The 26,964-nt window shown below is 43.2% G+C and overlaps 2 protein-coding genes across 8 annotated transcripts in view; both read left to right on the plus strand.

The window, feature by feature from the left end:
* Nucleotides 1-13,633, plus strand: part of dnajc5ga (DnaJ (Hsp40) homolog, subfamily C, member 5 gamma a) — a 61,216-nt gene extending 47,583 nt beyond the window's left edge. For 6 of the 7 annotated variants that reach the window (XM_038800019.1, XM_038800023.1, XM_038800021.1 and 3 more), the window contains 2 exons: nucleotides 4,519-4,595; nucleotides 6,016-13,633. In XM_038800019.1, coding sequence (XP_038655947.1) covers nucleotides 4,519-4,589 — 71 coding nt within the window. In that variant the 3' untranslated portion in view covers nucleotides 4,590-4,595; nucleotides 6,016-13,633. The remainder of the gene's footprint in view (nucleotides 1-4,518; nucleotides 4,596-6,015) is intronic. The other variant, XM_038800020.1, reaches the window with a different exon arrangement.
* A 9,961-nt stretch (nucleotides 13,634-23,594) lies between these two features.
* trim54 (tripartite motif containing 54) overlaps nucleotides 23,595-26,964 on the plus strand; it is a 66,857-nt gene continuing 63,487 nt past the window's right edge. The window contains exons 1-2 of the mRNA XM_038800026.1: nucleotides 23,595-23,883; nucleotides 24,422-24,594. Of these exons, the coding sequence (XP_038655954.1) occupies nucleotides 23,614-23,883; nucleotides 24,422-24,594 (443 nt within the window). The 5' untranslated portion in view covers nucleotides 23,595-23,613. The remainder of the gene's footprint in view (nucleotides 23,884-24,421; nucleotides 24,595-26,964) is intronic.

Here is a 26,964-nt window from a genome sequence, read left to right on the forward strand (position 1 = left end):
TGAGCGGTAGGCTCCAGGAGGAGCGGGTGGTACTGGTTAATGTGTACGCCCCAAATTGGGACGTTGCAGGCTTCATGCGGCGCATGCTGGGCCTGATTCCGGACCTTGAGACGGGGGGTTTAATAATGGGAGGAGATTTCAATACAGTGCTGGACCCAGCTCTGGATCGTTCCAGGACGGGTAAGACAGTGCTGAGGGGGTTCATGGACCAGATGGGAGGGGTGGATCCTTGGAGGTTTATGAGGCCGGGGGCCAGGGAGTTTTCATTCTTCTCCCACGCCCACAAGGCTTACTCCCGGATTGACTTTTGTGTCTTCAGCAGGGCGTTGATTCAGAGGGTGGTAGGCGCGGAATATTCGGCGATATCCATCTCGGATCACGCCCCGCATTGGGTGGATCTGGAGCTGGGGGAGGGGAGGGACCAACGCCCGATGTGGAGGTTGTAGGTGGGGCTGCTGTCGGACGAGGAGGTATGCGGGCGGGTCCGGAGGTGCATCGAGGGGTATTTAGAAACTAATGATAATGGGGAGGTGCAGGTGGGGGTGGTCTGGGAGGCGCTGAAGATGGTGGTTAGGGGGGGAGCTGATTTCCATCAGGGCGCATAGAGAGAGGGGGGAGAAGAGGGAGAGGTTGGTGGAAGAAATTATGAGGGTGGATAGGAGGTACGCGGAGGGCCCAGAAGAAGGGCTATTGAGGAAGCGTCTTAGTCTCCAAGCGGAGTTTGATATTTTGACCACCAGGAAAGCGGAGGCGCAGTGGAGGAGGGCGCAAGGGGCGGTATACGAATACGGGGAGAAGGCGAGTCAGATGTTGGCGCACCAGCTCCGGAAGCGGGTGGCGGTGAGGGAGATAGGGATGGAGGAGGGAGTCTGGTGCGGAGTGCGAGGGGCATTAACAGAGTGTTCAGGACCTTCGATGAGGAGTTATACCGGTCAATGCCCCCAGTGGAGGAGGGAGGAATGGACCGCTTCTTGGGCAAGCTGGAGTTCCCGAGGGTGGAGGAGGAGCAGGTGGCGGGTCTGGGGGCGCCAGTCAAGCTGGAGGAGTTGGTTAAGGCAATGGGGAGCATGCAGTCAGGGAAGGCTCCGGGACCAGATGGGTTCCCGGTTGAATTTTATAAGAAGTTTTCAGACCTGCTGGGCCCGCTGTTAGTGAGGACCTTGAATGAGGCGAGGGTGGGGGGGCTTTGCCCCCGACGATGTCCAGGCCGTTGATTTCACTGATCCTGAAGCGGGATAAGACCCCCTTCAGTGTGGATTATATAGGCCGATTTCGCTCCTCAATGTGGATGCGAAACTGCTGGCCAAGATATTGGCCAGGAGGGTGGAGGACGTGGTGCCGCAGGTTATACACGAGGATCAAACGGGTTTTGTGAAGGGGAGGCAGCTGAACGTTAATGTGCGGTGGCTTCTCAATGTCATAATGATGCCGGCGGTGGATGGGGAGGTGGAGATAGTGGCGTCGATGGACGCGGAGAAGGCTTTTGACAGGGTGGAGTGGGGATATCTTTGGGAGGTTTTGAAGAGGTTCGGGTTTGGTGTGGGATTTATTAGGTGGGTGAGGCTGTTGTATGATGCCCCGGTGGCGAGTGTGGTTACAAATGGGAGGAGGTCGGAGAACTTTCGGCTGTACCGAGGGACGAGACGGGGTGCCCCCTGTCTCCCCTGCTGTTTACATTGGCGATCGAACCCCTGGCCATGGTGCTGAGGGGGTCGAGGAACTGGAGGGGGATAGTGCGGGGGGGCGGGGGGGGGGGGGGGGCATCGGCTGTCGTTGTACGGGGATGATTTATTGTTGTACGTGGCAGACCCGGTGAGGGGGATGCCGGAGGTGATGAGGATTCTTCGGGACTTCTCCGGGTATAATCTCAACGTGGGGAAGAGTGAGCTGTTCGTGGTGCATTCGGGGGGGCCAGGAGAGACAGATGGGGAGCTTCCGCTGAAAAGGGCAGAGAGGAGCTTCAGATACCTGGGGGTCCAGATAGCCAGGAGCTGGGGGGCCCTGCATAGACTCAACTTTACGATTCTGGTGGAGCAGATGGAGGAGGAGTTTAGGAGGTGGGATGTGTTGCCACTCTCCCTCGTGGGCAGGGTCCAGTAGGTCAAAATGACGGTGCTCCCGAGGTTTCTGTTCCTCTTCCAGTGTCTACCTATCCTGATCCCGAAGGCTTTTTTCAGGAGGGTCAGTAGGAGTATTACGGGGTTTGTGTGGGCACAGAAGACCCCAAGGGTGAGGAGGGTATTCCTGGAGCAGGGTAGAGAAGTGGGGGGGTTGGCGCTGCCCAACCTGTGTGGGTACTACTGGGCTGCGAACGTGGCAATGACACGTAGGTGGGTGATGGAAGGGGAGGGGGCGGCATGGATGAGGATGGAGGTGGCTTCCTGTGTGGGCACAAGCCTAGAGGCATTGGTGACTGCGCCGTTGCCCCCCCCCCCCCCCCCCCCCCCCCCCCCCCCCCGGGCAAGATATTCTACGAGCCTGGTGGTGGTGGCTACCCTCAAAATCTGAGGGCAGTGGAGGTGGCATAGGGGGGTGGTGAAGGCTTCAGTTTGGTCCCCCACACGGGGGAACCACCGGTTTGTACCAGGGAGGATGGGCGGAGAGTTTTTGAGCTGGCACAGGGCAGATATCAGGCGGACGGGGGACCTCTTTCTCAATGGGAAGTTTGCGACCTTCGAGGAGTTGGAGAGGAAGTGGGGTCTCTTTCCCCCCCGCCCCCAAGGGAATACCTTCAGGTATATGCAGATTAGGGAATTTGTTAGGCGGCAGGTGGCGGAATTTCCACTGTTGCCGCCAAGGGGGGTTCAGGACAGGGTGCTCTCGGGGACGTGGGTTGGCGAGGGGAGGATCTCTGCAATCTACCAAGTGATGCAGGATGGGGAGGGGGCCTCGGTGGGAGAGCTGAAAGAGAAGTTGGAGGAGGAGCTGGGAGAGGAGATCGATGAGGGGACGTGGGCGGATGCTTTGGGGAGGGTCAATTCCTCCTCTTGCGCGAGGCTTAGTTTAATCCAACTAAAGGTGCTGCATAGGGCGCATATAACTGGGACAAGGCTGAGCTGGTTCTTTGGGGAAGAGGACAGGTGTGTCAGGTGTTCGGGGAGCCCAGCAAACCACACCTACATGTTTTGGGCATGTCCTGTGTTGGAGGGCTTTTGGGGGGCTGTTGCGGGGACCTTGACGAGGATGGTTGGCTCCAGCGTGGAGCCGGGCTGGGGACTCGCAATTATCAGGGTAGCATCGGAGTCGGGAGTGCAGGAGGTGAAAGAGTCCGGTATTCTGGCCTTTGCATCCCTGGTAGCCCGGCGCAGGATTCTTTTACAGTGGAAGGATGCGAAGCCCCCGAGCGCGGAATCCTGGATGAACAACATGGCTGGGTTCATCAAACTGGAGAGGGTCAAGTTTGCCCTAAGGGGGTCGGTGCAAGGGTTCTTCCGGCGGTGGCAGCCGTTTCTAGACTTCCTGGCGGAGCATTAGGGGGTGGACAACTTCAGCAGCAACCCGGGGGGGGGGGTTACTTGTTCGCTATGGGGGATGGGTCTTTGGTTTCATGTTCATTATTTTTGTTAATTTATTGCTTTTGTATTTGTTGGGGGGGGGGGGGGGGGGGGGGGTACTGTGTTTCTCTTGTTGGTTAAAATTTGTTGAAAATTTGAATAAAAAGTATTTAAAAAGAAAATGAGAATGCTGGCATGGTATCGCCCAGTAGGGAAATTACATGTCAAATATCCTATTTGCGTAAATTCAAAAACATGCCAAAAACGCAATTTTTAAATTCTCATTGACCTTTGGTGCCGAAAGTCTAGTTGTTTGTCTGCACTGTTTATCTTGCAATTTTTGTAGTGAACGTATCAAAAAGAAACTTACTGCGTTTTCTATGTATTTATTATCCAGTTATTTTTCTAGCCATGTTATTTACTTTAGACTGTCGCTAGCCCAGGCTAAGGTTGTTGTAATGTAAGTTTATGTACTGTACCTGAAAACCCAAATGATGTGAAATGCAATCAGCCCTGTGGGTTTCACCCAGTACTGAAGAATGTTGGAGTTAATGGCTTGAAATCTCACTTATCCATCTTACTTGACTCCTTCTGAGAGCTCCTGTAAATTTGATGTTGGAAACAAAAGAACTTCAGAGCTTTTGTTATCTATTAACTTGTTCTTTAATTTTAAAGGCATATATTAGTGTTTTTTATATTAGTAGATTTTGGCACGGGCTTTAAATTTGTTGCTTTTGATCCCAAAAAGGGCCTACTTGAAGACAAAACTAATATGCTTGGTATATGGGAACACATGCCCACATTCCCACACTACATAAGAGTGCATTAACAAATTAATCTAAAACTTTTTCCCCTGTAGGCATTGTGTCTCCAGTGACTCACCGGATACAGTGTGGGATGTACATGCCCCTCATGCCACCGTTGTCTGGATGCAAAACTGCTTCGTCATTAAAACATTTCAGTGTATTGAATAACTAACAGAAGCAAAATTTTTCTGAGAATTTTCTTGTTGATTTTTCATTAGGGGAAGCAGTTATCACCCAACCAGTACCTAGGTCATCCTCAGACAACGCTGATGAAAAACAACAGGTGTAAATGCTTGTAAGAGAATTTGAGGATTTTTGACTTCTTGTCATTACTAATATCCTCAAGCTTGCAAACTAATGATTGCTGCATAGATCATAACATTTCTTTAAAAATTGCTCCATCAGCTTTGTGATTGTTTGCAGTTTCATCCTCCTAATAACTTTGTAATAAAATGTTATTCTTGTTGTGCTATGTGAACTGTTTTGTTAAATAACACCGCGATTTTCATCAGGCCTCTTAAATGCAAGTATTACATATTCTCTTGAGGCTCAGATCCGAAGTATTCTGTGTAATATTCCAAAAGTCTCAGACTTTGCTTGCTTGCTATCTGATGCTGTTTGATGGCTAATGGAATCTTAAATACTTGAGGCTGGATGGTGTATTATGTTCCTTTTGGATAGCAGAGTATTAGTGTAGTAACATTTCAAATAACTTAGCTCATAAATAAGGTCAATTTTCAATTGTTAAACGGTTATATTTTAAGCCTGTTCCATTTACCCATACATTTACCCAAAGCCAGAAATGCTGCAGACAATTGTGCACCATGCTCAGATTAAAACATACAAAGCTGGGTTTATTCCTGAGGCTTTCCTGAGCTTCACCCAGTATTTTAAATGTCTCATTTACCTCCATAACAGTCACTGCATTTCAAAATAATGCATCGCATGTGACATGTTTTATGATCTATGGGGCATAAGAAAAGCATTTTTAAATGCATCTTTATGTTCCCTTCCCCTCCCCTTTTCTAAAACTGCTTAATTATTTTTCAATTGAAAATGAAATAAATTTAGAGTACCTAGTTATATATATTTTCCAATTAAGGGGCAGTTTGGTGTGGCCAATCCACCTACCCTGCACATTTTTGGATTGTGGGGATGAGACCCACGCAGACACGGCGAGACTGTGCAAACTACTGACGGACAGTGACCCGGGGCTGGGGCCGAATCCGGGGTGCCGTGAGGCAGCAGTGCTAACCACTGCACCATCGTGCCAAAATTGCTTGATTCTGACCATGATCATGTAACGATTATTACTTTTAGTTAGTTCGCCATCAAATGCAACAAATGAAGTCAATGTTTGATCAATTGCGAGCTAGCTACAAATCCCTGCCATAATGCTGACCTTCAGATTGCTCACTTGCATGGTAAATGATACGTCACACCTCCAGAGCCTTACTGTTTCTACTGAACATAATGTTCTGATTTTGTTTTGAACTTGGCTAATATGCCATTTAATTATCAAACAAAGCTGTCCACTACCTCATCAGTTTCTCTCGGGTAATTCGGAATGGGCAATGAATACTGGCCTGGACAGCAACGGCCACACCCTGTGCACAAATGCATTTAAAAAAAAAAAAAAAAATTATCTGCTCTTGCATTTTATGCTGGGGCTATATCACATTATAAATAATCAACTTTTTTGTTTTCCTCTTTAGGTGTAAATATCCCGATCATAATTCAACCACAGTCGGAATCGATGGAATCTGAATCAACCTAGCTGTCAGCTGATCAAATGTCGGGCTGCAGAAGTGATACATGAAAACAGAGGGTCCGAAAATTCATTTTAACCAAGGATATTTGAGCAGGGTTCTGAAAATTAATTTTAACTGAACATGTATGTAATTTATAGTTTGCCATTTTTTTCTGAACGATCATCACACTCAACCAACACACTTGTAAATTTGTTTTGTAATGTATTGTACAGTCTACATTTGTGTTATGTTCAACCACAGCAACTGAAACATTCTTATGAGATATAATCTATTTTAAGCAAAGGGGTTACTTGGCTGTTTTTTTTTTTTTAATTAGTCCTACAGGCTTTTTTAAAAAACAAGTATAGCTATATACTAGGTCTGTAGTGTGCAGAAATCTTAATAACTTCATTCCATTGAACCAGATGTCTGAGTTGGTAAGCGAATAAAAATGGTAATTTAAAGTTGCACTGATTTTAGGCTTTCAAAATACTACGTTAGCTACAAGTAAAACACTGCTAATTGAAGAAAATGTATATATCGTACACATCTTTGGCCCAGAGTACACTTTTACTACGTTTACTACCAAAGCCAGTCCGTTTCTGAAGCATGTGCAAAATAGTGGCCAAATCAAATTTAGTTTGGGGATAACGGGTGTCGTGAATATTTCAGTTTTAATGGATTAGAAAATAGTTTCTTCATTGCATAGATTTGCAATTCATTGCACTTTTTATTTGGCCAGCTCATTACTTTTTATTTGAATGAAGCAACCTATTAGTTTTAGGTGATGTTGGAATTATTATTTCATTCAGTGAGAAACATAGAACATAGAACACTACAGCGCAGTACGGGCCCTTCGGCCCTCGATGTTGCGCCGACCTGTGAAACCATCTGAAGCCTATCTGACCTACACTATTCCATTTTCATCCATATGTCTATCCAGTGACCACTTAAATGCCCTTAAAGTTATAGAACATAGACGTTCACCAAAAGTTAGATCCATAAAGCTTTGGTTTTCTTAAAAATGGCTATTTGACCTAATAAGAATGTACTCTGTACAACACTGCACTTTTGATTAGTGATTGAAGTCTTGTGCCAAATAGGTTATTTACTTATGACTCAGTGGATTTAGTTATCAGGAATGTATGTGGGAAGATGTAATCCACAGTCTCTGGATGTATGCTATGAGCTAAATTACAGTTAGTTTTTTTAAAGCAGTCAAATGAATCTATCTGTAATTTGACAAAAATTTACATCTCAATCATAGGTGATGAGTGATATTCAGATCTGCAATGCATTTAGCTGTGAATCCAGTGCTAACTATCATCAGAATTTTGATTTATTGGAAGTTTTGAATAGCAATTTCCTAGTTCAAACTAATGTATTATTACATTCTCATTTCTCTCCATATTTTTCGAAGTAAATTTTAAGGTGGGAAAATGCGGGTCCAGTTTTGATTTCCTAACATTGAATCTATCAGTGTCTGGCAGACATCAATCTTGTGAGATAATGGCTTGCACCCTGGTGGTCAACTTTGTGTTCAGGGAAACTGGAACGTTCCTCTCCAGGGCACAGGACTGTCAAATTTTGAGATCCTGGACTGCTCAAAAGCCATGGTCCCCCTATCAACCTCCCCGGATGTGTCCAGTGGAATGCAAAACATTATTTGGCACTCTCCTGGTTGTAGGAGTTCCCTGAAAGAGTTGGGCATCAGTTCGTCTTTGCACTCCAGATTTTCGATCAGGGTTTATTTTCTTAGTCTTCATATATCAATCACCAGGCAGTGGAACCATTTCCCCATATGTGGGAACTTGCTTCATTAATGCCAAGGCATGCCCACACCCATGGGTCAGCACGCAGCATGTCTAGAGGACAAACTTTCTCCAAATTCCTGAGGCCTCGAGGGACCCAGTGTCCCTGTGTTTCATGAGGCACAGTTAAGGACTTGCCAATAGAGAGGCTGTGTACTAACCGAGAGAGACTTGCGCCTTTGGATCTCCTTTTCACATTGCTGCTATCCAGTGGTATAGGCTGGAAGTGAAAAGCAAACTAGCACAAGTGCAAAGCATGTAAACTTTCTTCACCCACACTCGGCACATCACATCAACCTGTTGGGCACAGAGTGACATTGAATCTATCAGAGGACTACATGTGGAGTACGGTGTTAATTACAAACCTGATGATGTTTGATAAACTATAGTTTAACTTTACAAAACAAAATTAATTCACCCTTTACAGAATTTCCCCGTATAACCTAATGAAAAGCCAATTTCAAGGATTCTTTTTTTTTTCTGAGGTGTGCAACACTGTTGCTTTAAAGGTACCTTTGGTAAATCCTTTAACAACTGGTGAATTTCTGTAATATGCTATGGCAGCAATTAAATGAGAAAATGTTGCTTTAATGAGCCGCAGGCTTGAACATGATTTTCTTGAGCTGGTCGTCATGCACACTTGATGCATGGGTGGATTTTATAAATGGCATTTATATGACTATTGCAACTGCACATCTTTGTGTTTTTGTATTTTTCTACAATAGTCATTAAAAATAACAAAGCAATGGAATTTATAATGAAATTAAAAGTAGAACAAAACTTGAATCTACAGCTTCACCCTGTGTGTTTGATTTTGGCCAATTAAAATTAACACTGGAAAGTGTACTGTAATAGATTATACCATTTTTTCATAATTTCCCATCAAAAACAACAAAATCTGCTTGTGTATACTGTGGGTGAACAAAAATTCTGTAATAAGATTGAAAATTGAATCCTGTTGAAACAGGTTTGGGTGCTGTCACAATGACAAGTAAAATGCTTTTCCAGGAATCATGAAATGTATATTTAATTGATGTATGCAACATAATTGATAAATGGCAGAATTTGCCACTATTTTTATTGGTTTATCTAATTGTAAATACTGGAACCTGCATGCTATATTTATTATACTGAACTTTTAAAATGTTCCTTTAACTGTATGAATTTTATTACTGTGCATTAAGTTTCCATACTTATGCATTTTCTAAAGCATATGTTTACAGCTAACAAACCTCAGTAATTAAATTTTCTCAATAGTAAACCTTTTGAGACGGAATAAGTCTGGTAGAAAAGGTCTTGAAAGCTGCAGTATGTTATAGCAAAATTTTTAGGACCCATTTGAAATACCTTTTATGACACTGACTAAGTCCAGGTGTCAGGTTAGAATATGCCATATATAAACATGAATATTTGATGAATCCAGCTCAAGTAAAATCTTTCTATACTTGTGTTTTTTAATTTCTGATCATTTCCAGAAAGTAGATAATATTCCGGCAGAGACATGCGAGACATTTTTGGTCAACCTACCCTCTGAACATTTGAATTGGCTTCTAATTACACATCTGAAGAAAACTTGTTCTATTAAATAAACGTAGTCTGAAAGGCAGCAAGTCTGCACAAGTTGCTCGGGCATTGTTTTGGAGACTACTACCTGTGAGTTGCATAAATGTATAATACTGTATGAAAACAAAATAGCCATTTTTAACTTTTGTCATCTTGCAAATTTATGAAAATTACTTTTACAAAATGTGTACTTTTCACATGATTGTCATTACTGTGGATAAACAATGAAAATGGCACCTTTTTGGCCAGTATTGTTTATTTTTCTATCATGTTCTGCAGCTTTAGAACTGTCATTTTTTTAACAAGGCAGTTTGAATTTCTAGCATCTATTCTGATAATCCATGTTTCCATGAACAAAAGGTCAACGTTGATACCGATACAGCATAATTTTTATGTCATGCAGTGATTACAGAGCATCTTTCTTGGTAATTGCTGATTAATATTTGTTCAATTGCAGTGTATGAAAACCGGAGTCAATTATTCTTTTCTGAGGCACATGTTTTTTTTATCACGTCCCTCCATCGTAGGTAAAATGTTCTGAATTTCCCGAGTTTTAGTTACTGCTGTTTCATGTTTGGGATGCAAAGTTAATTTGGCAATGAGGTTCTTGTTTACAAATCCTACTTTATCCACTTTTAGAACCATACAAAGATCTCAAGGTGTGTGGCAGTTCTGCAGCATAGATTCAATTGAATATTCTGATCCAAGTGGATTTCTTTCAATAAATGCATAGTCCTACTTTATTTTAAAGGGTTACTCATAGAAGATTTTGCTCACTAACCTTGATTGTTTCATACTGAAATGTATTTTTCATGCAAATAACTGGCATAAGATAGTGTATCTTTTCACAAAATACTTTTTTTTCTCCTCTGCTTTGCAAAACACCCTTTGCAGTTAACATTTCTGTTGGAACACTGTTGTGGACTATAGGGGGCAGAACATATCATTTGAGTGTTGATTTCCTAGGAATTTCCTCTTTGAAATATAATTGAGGTTAAAATTGTTGAGCTACTATAATTTTAAAGGCCAAACCAAATCTGTAAAAACCAAAAATTTTGATCAGTGTATCATTTATACAGAATTATAAAGCCATGTTCGGGATGGAGAGCTACTAACGGTTATTGGAATATTGATTAACATTATCCCTTTAAAACCTCCATTATGTAAAGAATCTGCCATTTGAATATCAATGCATGAATTTCCATTAACATTTGTTTGAAAGTTTTCCAAAGGAAACACGTAGTACAAAGATTAAGTGGAATTTGGAACTAAGTGTTTCTACCACAGAACAGGAATATAGCTCTTGTATGCCCCTGACAGTTACATACTTATTAATCCATCCACTGGAAACCTTGAATTGCATTTTTCCTGGAAATTGACACTTGTGCAACCAAATTGTTTGTTTTATACATGGAAAGTATAAGCTGGATTTTAAGGCTTTAAACTGGTGAGGTACATGCTGCTAATAAACAAAAATCTGTTTTTGGGGAACGTTTCTTAAATTCTAGTTAATCTCGCCTTCAGCAGAAATTATTTTTATTCTACCAGATGAATAACTCGGGACAGTGGGGGGAGTGAGGTTCTAAATTAAGCCTATGCAGTTGTGGGGAGAGGTTGGGTAAATGTCCCTCTTTAAAAAAAAAAAATGATTGTTTACTTACTGCAAACATCTACATCATTCATTGGAGATATTGGCCAAGTCACGCAGGTTATCTGCAGCAGTAAATGTTAAGTGCTTCCTATTATGCTGTCTGTGCCAATTGATCAAAATGAAGGTTAATATTTTGAACAACAGTCATGTACATTGTGTCTGGTTAATGGATTAGGGACTACTTAGTACTAAAACATGCTTTTAACATTGTGCTTTGTAGGAATACAGATATATTGTTAAGCATACGCTGTTTATCACTGAATATAAGCATATCTGCCAAATAAAATGCAGGGTATTATAACTCCCGAGCTGGATCCTGTCCCCACTCGAGGTGGCAGTAGCGTTAGATCACATGAAAAGAGTTTCCTACAGCTTGGGCTTAATGCCAAATAAGTATAACTCCAGTATAGTTTAAAGCAGTATTCAGGATACCGCATATTCAATATTTAGAATTTAATATCTGGAACCTAGCTCTGTGTATGAAGGAGTATGTAGGCACAGAGCTCCCTCTTTGCTGTGGAACAAAATGTAATTTGAAGCCAGGCTGACTGGTCAGAACCATTCTGTAGCTGTCATTGTACCCTAGAATGAGTCAAGATCAAAAATTAAAGTTCTCTACTTATATCAAACATAGCCAAAAAAATCTCCGAATCATGAATTCATAACCTACTGCCTTTGGAGTTAAATGTGAGCTTATGTGCAATAGTGCGCTTATTTAATTTTGAGGCAATACTTTTGTAACTTGACCAACCTTCATGTTTGTAACTCAAGGTGATGAGAAACATCTGAAATGTGGAATTAATTCATCTGGTGGAATCACTGTCTAATACTTTCACTTCTGAACAATATGTCTGAATCAATTTGTAAACATTGCTGGAATTATTTAGTAAATCACTGGCAATAGTAAATGATCTTGTTCCCTTTGAAAGCATTTAAGACTATTTGTTTCGGTACAGACACTTTAGCACAGCATTTCTGGAACTGCACTAAATACTGGAACTATTTGCTCTGAATAATATCCCTTTAATGTCTTGTGATGATTAGCCATACTCCATGAATTACTGGAATTGTTTTTCTCAATGTTTAAATATATTATTTGTATATGCAATTTTGAAACTTGATGGCAAAAATTTTGTACAAACAAATTTGGTTGCTTTGAATTTAAATGTAATGCTATGCAATTTTAGTCTGATGTAGGGGTTGCCTCTGGAATTCTAAGTGTATAAGAGCATGTGCCATGTTACTCTGAACTTGGTGTTTTTCTATCTGTTTATCATATCATATGTTGTCTGCTTAGAATGTTACTCAGTAATGGGATTTTGGGGAAGTCCAAGTCTTCATGAAGTGAGACAGCTTCCTTTTAGTAAGCCATATTTTTTGAGCATTTCTGGTAGATTTTTTAAAAATTCTCTAGCCTACTAAAATTAAGAGCTGATCGGAGCTGGTTTACCTGTTGCAAGTAGGAATGTACAGTTAAATCAACCGATGGGCTAAAAGCCAGTGAAGCTGGTCGTTGGTTGGGAAAGAAAGATAACAAAATTTAAAAGTGCCAGCGCTGTTTTGTCAATGATGTTGATTGCATCCAACATTTTTTAAAAATTATTTTATGGAATGTGGGTGTCGCTGGCAAGACCAGCATTTGTTGCCCATCCTTAACTGCCGTTGAACTGACTGGCTTGCTGGACCGTTTCTAAGGGCATTTAAGAGTCCACCACATTGCTGTGTGTCTGGAGTCATGTAGGCAAGATCAGGTAAGAACAGCATATTTTCTTCCCTCTAAAGCATGGGAAATTATTCTCGTAACAAAGTAAATTATTTATGAAAGGAGAGGTCATGAATTCTATAGAAACCCCACAGTGCACAAGGAGGCCATTTGCCCCACAGATTTTTTACTGACCCTCTGAAAGAGCACCCTACCTAGGCCCGCTCTCATCCTATTCCTGTAACCCCATCTAACCTTGGACATTAAGGCGCAATTTAGCTTGACCATCTTTGGACTGTGGGAGGAAACCAGAGCACCTGGAAGAAACCCACGTAGACACTGGGAGAACGTGCAAATTCCACACAGACAGTCACCCAAGGCTGGAATTGAACCTGGGTCCTTGGCACTGTGAGGCAGCAGTGCTAACCACTGTGCCATCATGATGCTGCTTTGGCTTTCAAAATTATGTATGTTTTAACGAGAAGAGAAAGCTTTAAATTAAAATATATCACTGATTGAATGTAGCTAGAAAAGGATGCTGTCTCATTGTCCAGATTTCTGTCTCAACAAAAGGGTTGAAAGGAGATTCATTTTGCTCCCATCTCTTATACTAAGACTGCTGTAATGAGAAACATCCACTGTCATGAAAAATCTAAAATGGTTTAATGGTCAAAGGGCTTATGGTACTTTTCAGTTGCATTTTTCGCTGTAAAGAGATAGTGAACATTCATTTATAGGGAACAGTGATATTACAATTTTAAACTCGACTGTGCTGCATCTGGATTTGATGTGATCAGAATATATTTTGTACAATTTTCTCATGAAAGACTTGACAATAAATGTGGATTCCTAATATGTTGGCTGGCATGTGTTACGGTTTAATCTATTTTTCGCAATATTTTCACAGCTAAAGAAGGTTGTTATATGCTTATTGGTAAATTCCCTATGTCTCTTCTCTCAAACCCCCCCCCCCCCCCCCCCCCCCCCCACCCCCAAAATCAGTATTCAACCATGTTGAACACCACTTGAAGGAAACACAGGGTGGCAAGAGCGCGTGGGGGACTTCAGTGTCCATTACCAAGAGTGGCTCAGTTGTACCACCACAGACCGTACTGGCCAGGTCCTAAAGGACATAGCTGCAAGACTGGGACTGCAGCAGGTGGTGAGGGAACCAACAAGAGGGAAGAACATATTTGACCTCGCCCTTACCAACCTGCCTGCTGCAGATGCCTCTATCCATAATTGTATCGGTAGAAGTGACCACCACACAGTGGAGACAAAGTCCAGTCTTCACATCGAGGATACTCTCCATCGTGTTGTATGGCACTGCCAGCGTGCTAAATGAGATAGACTTTGAACAGATCTAGCATCTTGAGACTGGGCAACCATCAGGCGCTGTAGGCCATCAGCAAAATTGTATTCAACCATAATCTGCAATTCTTGGCCCAGCATATCCCCCACTCTGCCATTACCACCAAGCCAGGGGAATCAACCCTGGTTCAATGAAGAGTGCAGGAGAGCATGCCAGGAGCAACATCAGGCATACTGAAAAATTAGGTGTCAACCAGGTAAAGATACAACACAGATCTACATATGTGACAAACAGCATAAGCAGCAAGTAATAGACGAAGCTAAGCGATTCCACAACAAACGCATCAAATCTAACCTCTGTAGTCTTGTCACATCCAGCCGTAAATGGTGGTGGACAATTAAACAACTCACTGGAGGAGTAGCCTCCACAAATATCCCCATCCTCATTGATGAGGGTTCAGCCAGAAGTGCCGAGTGGATGATTCATCTTGGTCTCCTCCGGAAGTATCCAGCATCACACATGTCCGTCTTCAGCCAATACAATTCACTTCATGTAATATCAAGAAAAGGCTGAAAGCATTGGATACTGCATGGGCCCTGACAATATCCTGGCAATAGTCATGGAGATTTGTGCTCCTGAACTGGCCGCATCCCTAACTAAGCTGTTCCAATACAACTACAATACTGGCGATGTGGAAAATTGTCTAGGTGTGTCCTGTATACAAGAAACAGGACAAATCCAACCCAGCCAATTACCGCCTATCAGTCCACTCCATCATCAGCAAAGTGATGGAAGGAGTCATCAACAGTGTTAAGAGGCGTCACTCAGCAATAACTTGATCACAGACGCTCAGTTTGGGTTTCACCAGGGTCACTCAGCTGCTGACCTCTTTACAGTTTTGGTTCAAACATGGACAAAAGAGCTGAATGCCAGAGGTGAAGTGAGAATGACTGCCCTTGACATCAAGGCAGTATTTGACGAGCATGGCATTAAGGAGCTCCAACTAAACTGGAGTCAATGAGAATCGGGGAAATTCTCCATTGGCTGGAGTCATACCTGGCACAAAGGAAGATGGTTGTGGTGGTGGAGGTCAATCATCTCAGCTCCAGGACATTATTGCAGGGGTCCCTCAGGGTATGTCCTAGGCACAACCATCTTCAGCTGCTTCTTCAATGACCTCCCTTCCATCATAAAATCAAAGAACAATACAGCACACGAATAGGCCCTTCGGCCCTCTAAGCCTGTACCAGAGTGGGGAGATTTGCAGATGACTGGACAATGTTCAGCACCATTCACGACTCTTCAGATAATAAAGCAGTCTATCTCCATATGCAGCAAGACCTGGATCATATCCAGGCTGGGGCTGACACAAGTGTCAGGCAATGATCATCTCAAGAGAGGATCTAACCATCGCCCCATGACATTCAATGGCATTATCATCGCTGACTTCCCCCACAATCAACATCCTGGGGGTCACCATTGATCAGAAATTGAACTAGCCATATTAATACTGTGGCTACCAGGGCAGGTCAAAGGCGAGGAATCCTACAGCGAGTAACTCACCTACAAACCCGCAAAAGCCTGTCCACCATCTTGTTTTGATGAGTGCAGCTCCAACAACACTCCAGAAACTCGGCATAATCCAGGACAAAGCAGCCCGCTTGATTGCTCCCCCTCCACAAACATTCAGACCTGCCACCACCAACAAACTGGCAGCCGTGTGTACCATCTACAAGATGCACTGCAGTAACTCACCAAAGTTCCTCAGACAGCACCTTCCAAACCCATGACCACTACCACTACCATCTGGGAGGACAAGAACAGCAGATACCTGGAAACCCCACCACTTGGAGGTTCCCCTCCGAGTCACTCACCACCCTGACTTGGAAATATATTGCCGCTCCTTCACTTGCTGGAGCAACATCCTGGAACTCCCTCCCTAACAGCACCTCCAGAATTGCAGTGGTTCAAGGAGGAAACTCACCACCACCTTCTCAATGGCAATTGGGGATGGGCAATAAATGCTAGCCTAACCAGAGACGCCCACATCCCCTAAATGAATTTTAAAAAAATTATCTAGCTGATTGTTAAATTGTCATGATTAACACACTAGGAAATCTACTCAAGTTTTTGTGAAGAAGAATTTACTTGTGCTAATTAAATCAAATATAAATCTTGGAATTTAGAAGCCTAAAAAGGGTGGAATTAGATTATTGGTGAGATGGTGTGTGCATGCATAATGTGGTACATCTTTTTGCAGTGTTCAGCTGGAGCACTGCACAAAGTGCCGGAGTTCTATTGCTTGAACAGAAGAACATCGAATCAGAGGACTAATTGGCTACAAGTTGGGAAGACGGGGTTCAGACGGTAGTGACTGTATAAATAAATAGTGAAGCACAAAAAAGGAAGTGAGTGACCACATGCTTCTAGGGGAAGGGGGAAAAGAGTGTGGTGGGGGTACAGCACAAGAAAGTCCTACAGCTCTGAAACAGTTTCCTTTGTAGCACAGTCACCAATCCACTTGAATGGCATACTGCCTTCCAGGTGCCACGACACCAAAATTGGTAGAATTGCGGATAGTGAAGAGGATTGCCAGAGGATAAAAAGAACAATACAGCAGAGAAACAGGCCCTTTGGCCCTCCAAACCTGAACCAATCACGTGTCCTATCTAGACTAACCGTCTGTTAATGTGCCTGTCCAGATAAGTCTTAAAGGTCGCTAACCTATCTGCCTCAACCACCTCACTTGGCAGTGCATTCCAGACCACCACCACCTTTTTCGCATATCTCCACTGAACCTTTTCCCCGCCCCTCACCTTGAACTTGTGGCCTCTTGTAATTGTCATTTCCGCCCTGGGAAAAAGCCTCCAACTGTTCACCTATAGCCCTAATAATTTATAAACCTCTGTCAGGTTGCCCCTCAGCCTCCGTCTCTCGATGGAGAACAATTCCAGTTTATTCAATCTCTCCTCATAGCTAATACCCTCCATACCAGGCAACATCCAGGTAAACCTTTTCTGTACTCTCTCCAAAGCCTCCACAACCTTCTGGTAGTGCAGTGACCAAAATTGGACACAGTCTTCCAAATGTGGTCTAACCAACGTTCTACATAATTATAACATAATTTTCGAGCTTTTATACTCGATACCCCGTCCTATGAAGGCAAGCATGCCATATGCTTTCTTTACCACCATTTCCACCTGTGCTGCCACTTTTAAGGATCTGTGGACCTGCACTCAGGGCAATTTAGCATGGCCAATCCACCTAACCTGCACAACTTTGGACTGTGGGAGGAAACCAGAGCAGCCGGAGGAAACCCACGCAGACACTGGGAGAATGCGTAGACTCCTCACAGACAGGGACCCAAGTGGGAATCGAACCTGGGACCCTGAAGCTGTGAAGCAACTGTGCTACCATGCTACCCCTTGCAACCCTTCTTAAATAACGGTACAACATTGGCTATCATCCAATCCTCTGGGATCTCACTTGTTTGTTTTTTTTTGTTTTTTAAAAATAAATTTAGAGTACCCAATTCATTTTTTCCAATTAAGGGGTAATTTAGCGTGACCAATCCACCTACCATGCACATCTTTGGGTTGTGGGGGTGAAACCCACTCAAACATGAGGAGAATGTGCAAACTCCACACGGACAGTGACCCAGAGCTGGGATGAACCTGGGACTTCAGCGACGTGAGGCAGCAGGGCTAACCCACTGTGTCAGTGTGCTGCCCTAGGGATCTCATTTGTGGCCAATGAGGACACACAGATTTCTGTCAGAGGCCCAGTGATTTAATTTCTTGCCCCCCTCAGTAATCTAGGATAGGATGCCATCTGGCCCTGGGAGTTTGTCTACCTTAATGCTTACACTTCCTCCCTCGTAATAACAACCTGTTCTAAAGTGTTTACACATCCCTCTGAGACACCACCAATCAACATGTCCCTCTTCTTTGTGAATACCGATGCAAAATACTTATTAAGGACCTCACCTACTTCCTCTGGTTCTACACATAATTTCCCTCCTTTGTCCTCGAGTGGGCCAACTCTTTCTCTAGCTACCCTCTTGTTCCTAATATATGTATAAAGTGCCTTGGGATTCTCCTTAATGCTGTCTACCAAGGACATTTCATGACCCTTTTTGCCCTCCTAACTCCCTGTTTGAGCTCTTATCTCCTTTCCTTGTATTCCTCAACTGCTTTATCTGTTTTTAGTTGCCTGTACCTCAGATATGCAGCAAGATATAAACTGGTTGGAGTCTTGGGCGGATAAATGGCAAATGGAGTCTAATTCGGGCAAGTATGAGGTAAACTTTGGAAGGTCCAATGCATGTAGGAATTATGCAGTAAATGGCAAAACTCTTGCGAGCAATGACAGGCAGAGATCTGAGCGTGGATGTCCACCGATCACTGAAAGTGGCAACGCATGTGGATAAGGTGGTTAAGAAGGCATTCGGCATGCTGGCCTTCATCGGTCAGGGCATTGAATATAAAAATTGGCAAGTCATGTTGCAGCTGTATAGGACCTAGTTAGGCTTCATTTGGAATATTGTGTACAATTCTGGTCGCCACACTACCAGGCAGATGTGGATGCTTTGGAGAGGGTACAAAAGGGGTTTACTAGGATGTTGGCTGGTATGGAGGGCATTAGCTATGAGGAGAGGTTAGATAAACTCGGTCTGTTCTCACTGGTATGACGGAGGTTGAGAGATAACCTGATAGAGGTCTAGACGATTGAGTGGCATGGACAGAGTGGATAGTCAGATGCTCTTTCCTAGGGTAGGCGAACAGGTACTAGGAGACATAGGTTTAAAGTCCGTGGGAAAAAGTTTGGAACAGATGTGCGAGGCAAGTTTTTTTTACACAGAGGGTGGTAAATGTATGGAACGCGCTGCCTGGGGAGGTGGTGGGAGCAGGTACGATAGCAGCATTTATTTGGCATCTAGATAAATATATGGGTAAGGTGGGAATGGAAGGATACGGACTCCATAAGTGCATATGGTTTTAGTTTAGGCAGGTACCGTGGTCAGAGCAGGCCTGGAGGGCCAAAGGGACTGTTCCTGTGCTGTTTTGTTCTTTGTAAGAGACTCAACTGTATGCAAGTTGACCTGAGCCAGGCCTACTTGCAGATAAATGTGGGCAAGAAGAGTCACGGGAACTTCTGACAATCATGACACAAAGGGTTTGCTCCTGTACCGAAGACTGCTGTTCGGTATCACATCTGCTCCTACAGTTTTGTAAAGGGAAATGGATTAGATCCGGAGCAGATTGAGCAGAGTCCAGTGATAGCTGAATGACATCCTAGTCACTGGAATAAATGAAGAGGAACACCTTTGAAACTTGGATGCCACTCTTCAAAGATCGGAAGATTATGGTCTGCGAGCCCATACGGACAAGTGTGAATTCTTCCAATCAGCTGTTGAGACCTGGGACATGTGATTGGCACCACTGGCCTTCACAAATCTCATTCTAAGGTTAAGGCCATAACAGAGGAACGTGTTCTGCGAAATATATGCCAGTGACGTGCCTTCCTGGGATTGTTGAATTATTATGGAAGATTTGTCCTAAACCTGGCAACAATTCTGAAGTTATTACATAACCTCTTGTACCAGAACAAGATGTGGAAGTAGTCAGACCAATACAATAACGCCTTCATGCAGGCCAACAAAGTGTTACTTAAATCTGAAGCCCTCACGCACTTTGATCCTACTTTACCCTTAGCTTGTGATGTGTCTCCTTATGGTGTAGGAGTGGTGAACTCCCACATCATAAAATCGGATGAAGAAAGACCCATTGCTTTTGATTCTCAAACCATAAGCAAAGTTGAGTGCAAATATGCCCAGATTGAAAAGGAAGCATTGGAGATCATCTTTGGACATTAGTGAACCAGGTCTTTTTTTCTACAACAATGGTTTCTTGGTCATAATTAAACTTTTCATTTCAGATATTTATTGGATTCAAATTCACAATCGGCAGTGGCAGGATTTGAACCTAGATTTTCAGAGGCTGTCCCTGGGTCTCTGGATTACTAACCCAGTGACAAAACCAGTATGCCACTACCTCCCCATGCTTTGAAAGCAATCAAAGACAAAGGCTTGCTTTTCCAACACCCTCAACAGATTCTTGCTGTCCTATCGGAACACTACACATGCCACAACCAAGATCTCTCCTGCATTACTCATGATGAAAAAATAGCTGTTTTCTGCATCTTATCTTCTAAAACCTCTAAAAACCAAGAATCTTGTGTGCCAACAACAACAAGCACAAGTGAACAGCATGAAAGCAAGGTGAAGCACAGAGTTTTACACCAGGGACAAGGAGTCTTGGCCCGGAATTACTCTTCAGGGGAGGAATGGGTTCCTGCCACAGTCTTTGCGCAAACTGAAGATTTCTCTTACATTGTCCAGACCTCAGATGACATTATTCGGAGGGGATATGCAGACCAGTTATGGACTGGAAAAAACAGATATGCTAAAATTGTTGAGAATTCAGTTTCGGCCTTACCAAATGGTGCTTTCCTGCAACCACTACACCAACAGATACCGTCAAGGAAATCAACACCTCCCAGTCTATTCGGGCGCAATGACAACCTCCAGTTAAATCAACCATCGCTCATCAGTGTGAAGATGAAAACACCAGTGGTACCCATAAGTGTTAAGATGAAAATGGCAACGGTTTGCTGTCAATGACGACCAAACTGCCTGCATTTATAGTAGTGACTAACCTATTGACTATTGTTCATGTTCAACTTATTTTGGGACGTTTAGATTAAGCGGGAAGGAAATGCTATATATTTGTCCCTTTGACTCACCATAGAGCCCTACTGTAGTAATGTATGCAAGGAATGCGAAGTACAGCAAGAAATAGAGAAGCAGCTGGTATAAGAGGACATACCATAATAAAGTTACGTTTGTTTACTGAGTGTTCCTAAGTGTCATTCTTTTACAAATGAGAACAGTTTCTCCCTATCTACTCTGACCATTCCCCTCATGGTTTTGAACATCTCTATCTAATCTCTTACCCTTCTTCTCTCCAAGGTGAACAGTCCCAACCTCTCCAATCTATCCTCATAACAGAAGTTTCTCATCCCTGGAACCATTCTTGGCATATTATTGTGTCTCTTTGAACCCATTTAGATGGGTTTAGAGGGCCAAGAGCTATTTTCGTGCAGCACCTGGACAGGACATGGCTCTCGTGCTGCCAAACCACGAGGATCTGTTTTGGATAGTCTGCTACAGAACTCCTGGATCGTCACCCTGACCTCCAGACACGGCTAGCACACGGCTTAGAGATACCACATGGCCTCATGTTTCAGCAATGTCTCCCTGCAGATCCTCCCCTGGATTGCCTGAGAACGACAGGGGGTGTAACTCCCTACCAATGGCATCAGGAGTCCATCCCACCTGACCAAGGAACAGGACATCAACCGCTGTTGATGCCAGCAGATGTATAGAGTCCACCGGCATATCTAGGTCCAATGAAAGAAAAGGATCACTGATCTATTCCGCACTGCAAGGATATGTAGAATGGTGGTGTTTGATCAATTTCCATGTGGGTAGCAAGCAACATGTCTCAGTGAGGTGGAGGGTATGGGCAGGCAGATGAGTGAAGTGAAAGGCAAAGCAGCAGATGCAACATGAGGCCTCGATCATGTGGGCCAAATGTTGTCAGCTCATACGTCCATCTTTACTCAAATGGTATGAGAATGCGAGTGTGAATGAGTTACCTGCGAGGCATTATCTGCAGCAGTTGAGGGTGGCAGCTCACCCACCACCTTCTTGAGGGCAATTGGTGATGGGCGACGACAGCTGGCCTTGCCAAAGATGTCTACATGTGCAAGGGATGGATCCTTGGGGGAACTCCAGAGGTAACTCAATGGAGGCAGGTAGATAGCCATTGCTGAAGATGTTCTGGCTACAATTAGATAGTTAAATTGGAACTGAGCAAGGGCAATCCATCCCAGCTGGACAACAGAGGGGAATAATTGGAGGGGGATGATGGGGCCAATTGTCTCAAAGGCTGCAGCAAGCTCGGAGCTACATAACTATGGTCATGGCCATATGTAATTTGCGACATTTGTTCGGGTTGTTTCATGCTGTGGCAGGTGAGGCAAAGGTTCAAACATTAAATAGAGGAAATGGGTGTGGATTTGAAAGGTGACATGCATCTAATGACTTTGGAGAGGAAAAGGTGTCTGTAAATTGGATGACAATTTGTGAGGGCAGGAATTAAGGGTGGCTCATTTTGAGGAGGAGGGTGATGATGTTAGGAGGAGGAAAAAGCTGAGGAGGTGCAATCATTTGTAATGAACTTGGTTGTTTATAGTTGGAAATAGTTGAGATTCGAGTAGTAATCCATGAGTCTCACGATTGAGTGCTTCAGATCAGCCTGGCATTCCTCCCTAGATGCTGCTTTTCTTTCACCCAATTCCTTATCTACTTTAAAAAAAAATTTAGAGTACCCAATTATTTTTCCAATTAAGGGGCAATTTAGCGTGGCCAATCCATCTAACCTGCACATCTTTGGGTTGTGGGGGTGAAACCCACGCAGACACGGGGAGAATGTGCAAACTCCACACGGACTTCCTTATCTACTTTTACTCAGGCTGTCCTGTCCTTCATTTGTTATTGTGACCTCGCATGCAAAATTGGGCACTTAATTACAATCCAATAGGAAACTGGCAATGTTTTGGTAGGTGCTACTCATTTGTGGTTATACTTTATACCCAATTTAATCATGATGTTATCATTTGTGTTCATTTATCAGCCTGTGGATTTTATTTCATAAATTTAATGTACCCAATTAATTTTTTCCAATTAAGGGGCAATTTAGCGTGGCCAATCCACCTAGCCTGCACATCTTTGGGTTGTGGGGGCGAAACCCACGCATACACAGACAGTGACCCAGAGCCGGGATCGAACCTGGGATCTCGGAGTCATGAGGCTGCAGGGCTAACCCACTGAGCTACCGTGCTGCCCTCGCCTGTGGATTTTGAGTAATTCCGAATCAATAAGTTTGCAATCTTTTCACACTCTGTACGTGTTATTCGTGAGAGTAGATGAATATTTGTAAAGTGAAATAAGAGGTCTTCACTTAACAAGAATATATTGCTGAGCAGAAAAGAATTGGCTGTGCAGAGGTCAAAAGCTGCATTGATTTAAAATCACTTATCGGGCATTGGGAGCAAATGACCTCAATACCTTTTCTTCTATGGATTTAATTCCAGTTTTTGAATTTGAAACTCAAAGTGGAAGTTGATTTTGAAAGCATTTGAAATTTTGTTTTAGCAATTTACTGCTGCATTTGTACCTAATCTGTGGCATACCAAAACATGACTAAAGATCACTTGACTGGGAGAGGAGCTGCCCAACAAATGGCTGCTCGACGTCTCAGTTTCAGATTTCAGGAGATAAATATGGAGTGAGGAATGCAGGGCTCTCAACTGTTGGCCCATGTGACTTAATGCTTAAAAGAAAAAAGATACGACCCCCGTGAAATGATTCTAAATTTAACTGTCTGCCCAGCAGTTGATGTTTCAGTCGAGAGCAAAGGGTAGAAAAAAACAGAGCTCTGCAGAAAGGGAAAAAATTAAGTACAACTTCACCGATCAAGTGAACCTCCTGATTTCGGGGATGAACCTTGCGGTGGGATTCAAACCGATGCTTGGAGGCGCACAGACAATGGACAGTTTGGAGAAGCAACTTATTTGTCCCATTTGTCTGGAAATGTTCACAAAACCAGTAGTGATTTTACCGTGTCAGCATAACTTGTGTAGAAAATGTGCCAATGATGTTTTCCAGGTAGGTGTTTCGGTTGTTACCAATATTTGGCCATGGTATAGTTGTTAACTTTAGTGTACTATTAATAATTTGGGTGTTTGAGTATCTGCTTTCTCTGTGTTCATATTTTTAGTAAATGCATAGACTTTTTAATCAGGTGAAAAGTGCCCTTCAGAAAAATATTTTTGATAAGGTGGTTTTCAGCCTGCTCGTGTGTGAAATTGTTCAGAGCAGAACTGCAAGTAATATGGGGAACAGTAGAGAAGGGAATTGAGAAAGAAAATATGTCAGATTCCAATCATGGTGGGAGGGGAGAAATTGTAACTGAGTCCAGCTCATCCCTTTCTTTAAAAAAGCACATTTCTCCTTATCGGATGCATGGTAGATGGCACTGGTGTTCAGCTGCATAACTGTATCATCGAAGCAAAACAAAAACAATTTATAAAAACTACGAAAGAGGAAGATTGGCAAGAAGACAAGGCAGTATGTGTAAACAGGTGGTTTAGCTGACTAATCTTGCAGAGCTGACTGACATTTTCATTTGGTGTGTCATTCTCAGGCTTCCAACCCATTCTGGCAGTCCAGGGGCTCGACCACAGTGCCTTCAGGGGGCCGCTTTCGCTGCCCTTCCTGCCGACATGAGGTTGTACTTGATCGCCACGGAGTTTATGGCCTGCAGAGAAATCTCCTGGTGGAAAATATCATTGACATCTACAAGCAAGAATCATCCAGGTTACACAATATGCTTTATTTAGAGACAACTGGACAGAGAATACATGTACTTTAGTGAATGGTTTGCAACTGCAGAATTCTTCTGCAGCTTTGCTTTTGTTTTTGCTGATTCACAGTTTGCGCTGTTCCACCCCCCTTACAACCGTTCACTCCTGCATTATTCTTTCAGCTAAGGTGGGAAAAGAAGTATGTTTGCCCCCAGTTCCATTTAGGGATTCCATTGTTCGTAAGTGTGAAGAGACAATATCAAATCCCCTTGAGGTCAGAGTGGACTGCCCCACAATGGAAATCCAAATAGTAATGGGTAAAAATGGTCACAGTTTTAAAATTAAGAAACCAGCATGCTTGGAAAGAAGAGGAACGAGAAGGTAAGTTGGGCAATACTGCTGAGGGAGCATCAAGCTTGGGACAAAAAAACGGAAAACGGAGGACAGAAAGAAGGAAACTTTTGAGTTCCACAGTTTACAATTTTGGTAAGGCTTTTTTTACAGGTAACTGGGTTTTTCAGAGCAATATTCAAATGGACAAGCATGACATCAGTGGTCCAATGTTACCTCTTCATCTTTTGTTTGAGGTTTCTCAAATAGTACGAGGCTATTTGGATCAGGCCTGTGCTGATTTTTATTGAGAACCATCCAAAACTACTCCCATTGCCTTTATCTCTCTCAATAGCCCTCTTCCACTGTTCCAAATAAAGATTCTGATTTCCTTTAAAAATGTATTGACCCTTGCTTCAACTAACAAAGAATTCCAGGGCCTGAATTTCTCTCCTCTTGCATGGGCACGTTTGGCTGAGACAAGGAGGATGCGTGCTGGTGCTTGTCTGAGACAGCTCCCTCATGAGGACAGCTGTTGTAGAGTTGTCTCAGGGAGATGAAAACCAGTACAAAACAAATGGATGAAAAAATTCGGCAAACAGTCTAGATTGTGCATTCAAGCACTCAGTCCCCAAACACCTTGTCAAATTTTATTTCAGCCCTGACACTTCATCCTGCTCTGGATCAATGTTGCAGCTAAAATGTAACGGCCACTTGGCCAATTTTCCAGCCCTCCCAAGTGTAAAAGTAAAATTGCTTTCAACTGGCCCCTTAATGGACTAAACTTCTGGCTCTCACTCTCACGTAATGCCTGCTGACCGAAATAACACACGTGTGCATGATGACATTAGGATGCGTGCCCGATGTTGTCTTGTGAAATTTCACATGCTTCCTGGTAGAATGCCCGCTTGCCCGAGCAATGTAAAATTCAGGCTCAGATTCCAACAACTTATTTGTTGTTGGAGGTCTAAATCAAAGCCTGTTTAAGGCCAGTGACTCATGATTGATGAATAAAAGGGGGGGAATCTGACTCTACACATTTGTGTGACATTGCTATTGCCCGTTATATGACACCGCACCATCAACAGCACTATTGGTATAAAACCACCTTTTACAATAGGAACCTGTGACTGATGGGCCGCACAGTGAGGTTAATTCAAACTTCATGTAAGTCGTTCTAATGATATAACCAAACTCTCAATGGCAAAGTTATTTTAATTACTTTTCACTTCAGAATCTTTTGGTCTCATTCATTCAGAGAATCTAGGTTGTAGTTGTGTCATGCTTATCCAGATAACAATAGTGGGTCAATAGTCTAATTGTTGACTGTTAAAAATAATTTATATTGTGCCTTTCACATTCATAGACAATCAAACGTGCTTTGCAGCCAATCAAGTGTAGTCACTATTGTAATTTAGGAAAACACATCAGCCAGTTTGTGCTCATTAATATTCCGTAAACAGCAGCGTGATTAATGACAAAATAATTGTTCTAGAAATAGGGTTTCAGGCCATGGTTGACTGAATCGAAGACAAAGTACTATAACTGAGTTAAGGAAAGCACTTGCTAAGTCCCCTTAGATTTATTTAAGTATTAATCATTTATTTACATTTTATCTTGCTATCATCATTATTATATTATTTCTCTGAATGTACAGGGGCCTCTGCACAGGGGCCTCACGGTAGCATGGTGGTTAGCATCAATGCTTCACAGCTCCAGGGTCCCAGGTTCGATTCCCGGCTGGGTCACTGCCTGTGTGGAGTCTGCACGTCCTCCCCGTGTGTGCGTGGGTTTCCTCCGGGTGCTCCGGTTTCCTCCCACAGTCCAAAGATGTACGGGTTAGGTGGATTGGCCATGCTAAATTGCCCGTAGTGTAAGGTTAATGGGGGGATTGTTGGGTTACGTGTATACGGGTTATGTGGGTTTAAGTAGGGTGATCATTGCTCGGCACAACATCGAGGGCCGAAGGGCCTGTTCTGTGCTGTACTGTTCTATGTTCTATGTATGGTTAGTTATTAAACATCACACTTTCAAAGCTGATGAATTTTACAAG

This window comes from Scyliorhinus canicula, chromosome 6 (genome assembly GCF_902713615.1).
Source record: "Scyliorhinus canicula chromosome 6, sScyCan1.1, whole genome shotgun sequence".
In the NCBI taxonomy this organism is placed as follows: domain Eukaryota; kingdom Metazoa; phylum Chordata; class Chondrichthyes; order Carcharhiniformes; family Scyliorhinidae; genus Scyliorhinus; species Scyliorhinus canicula.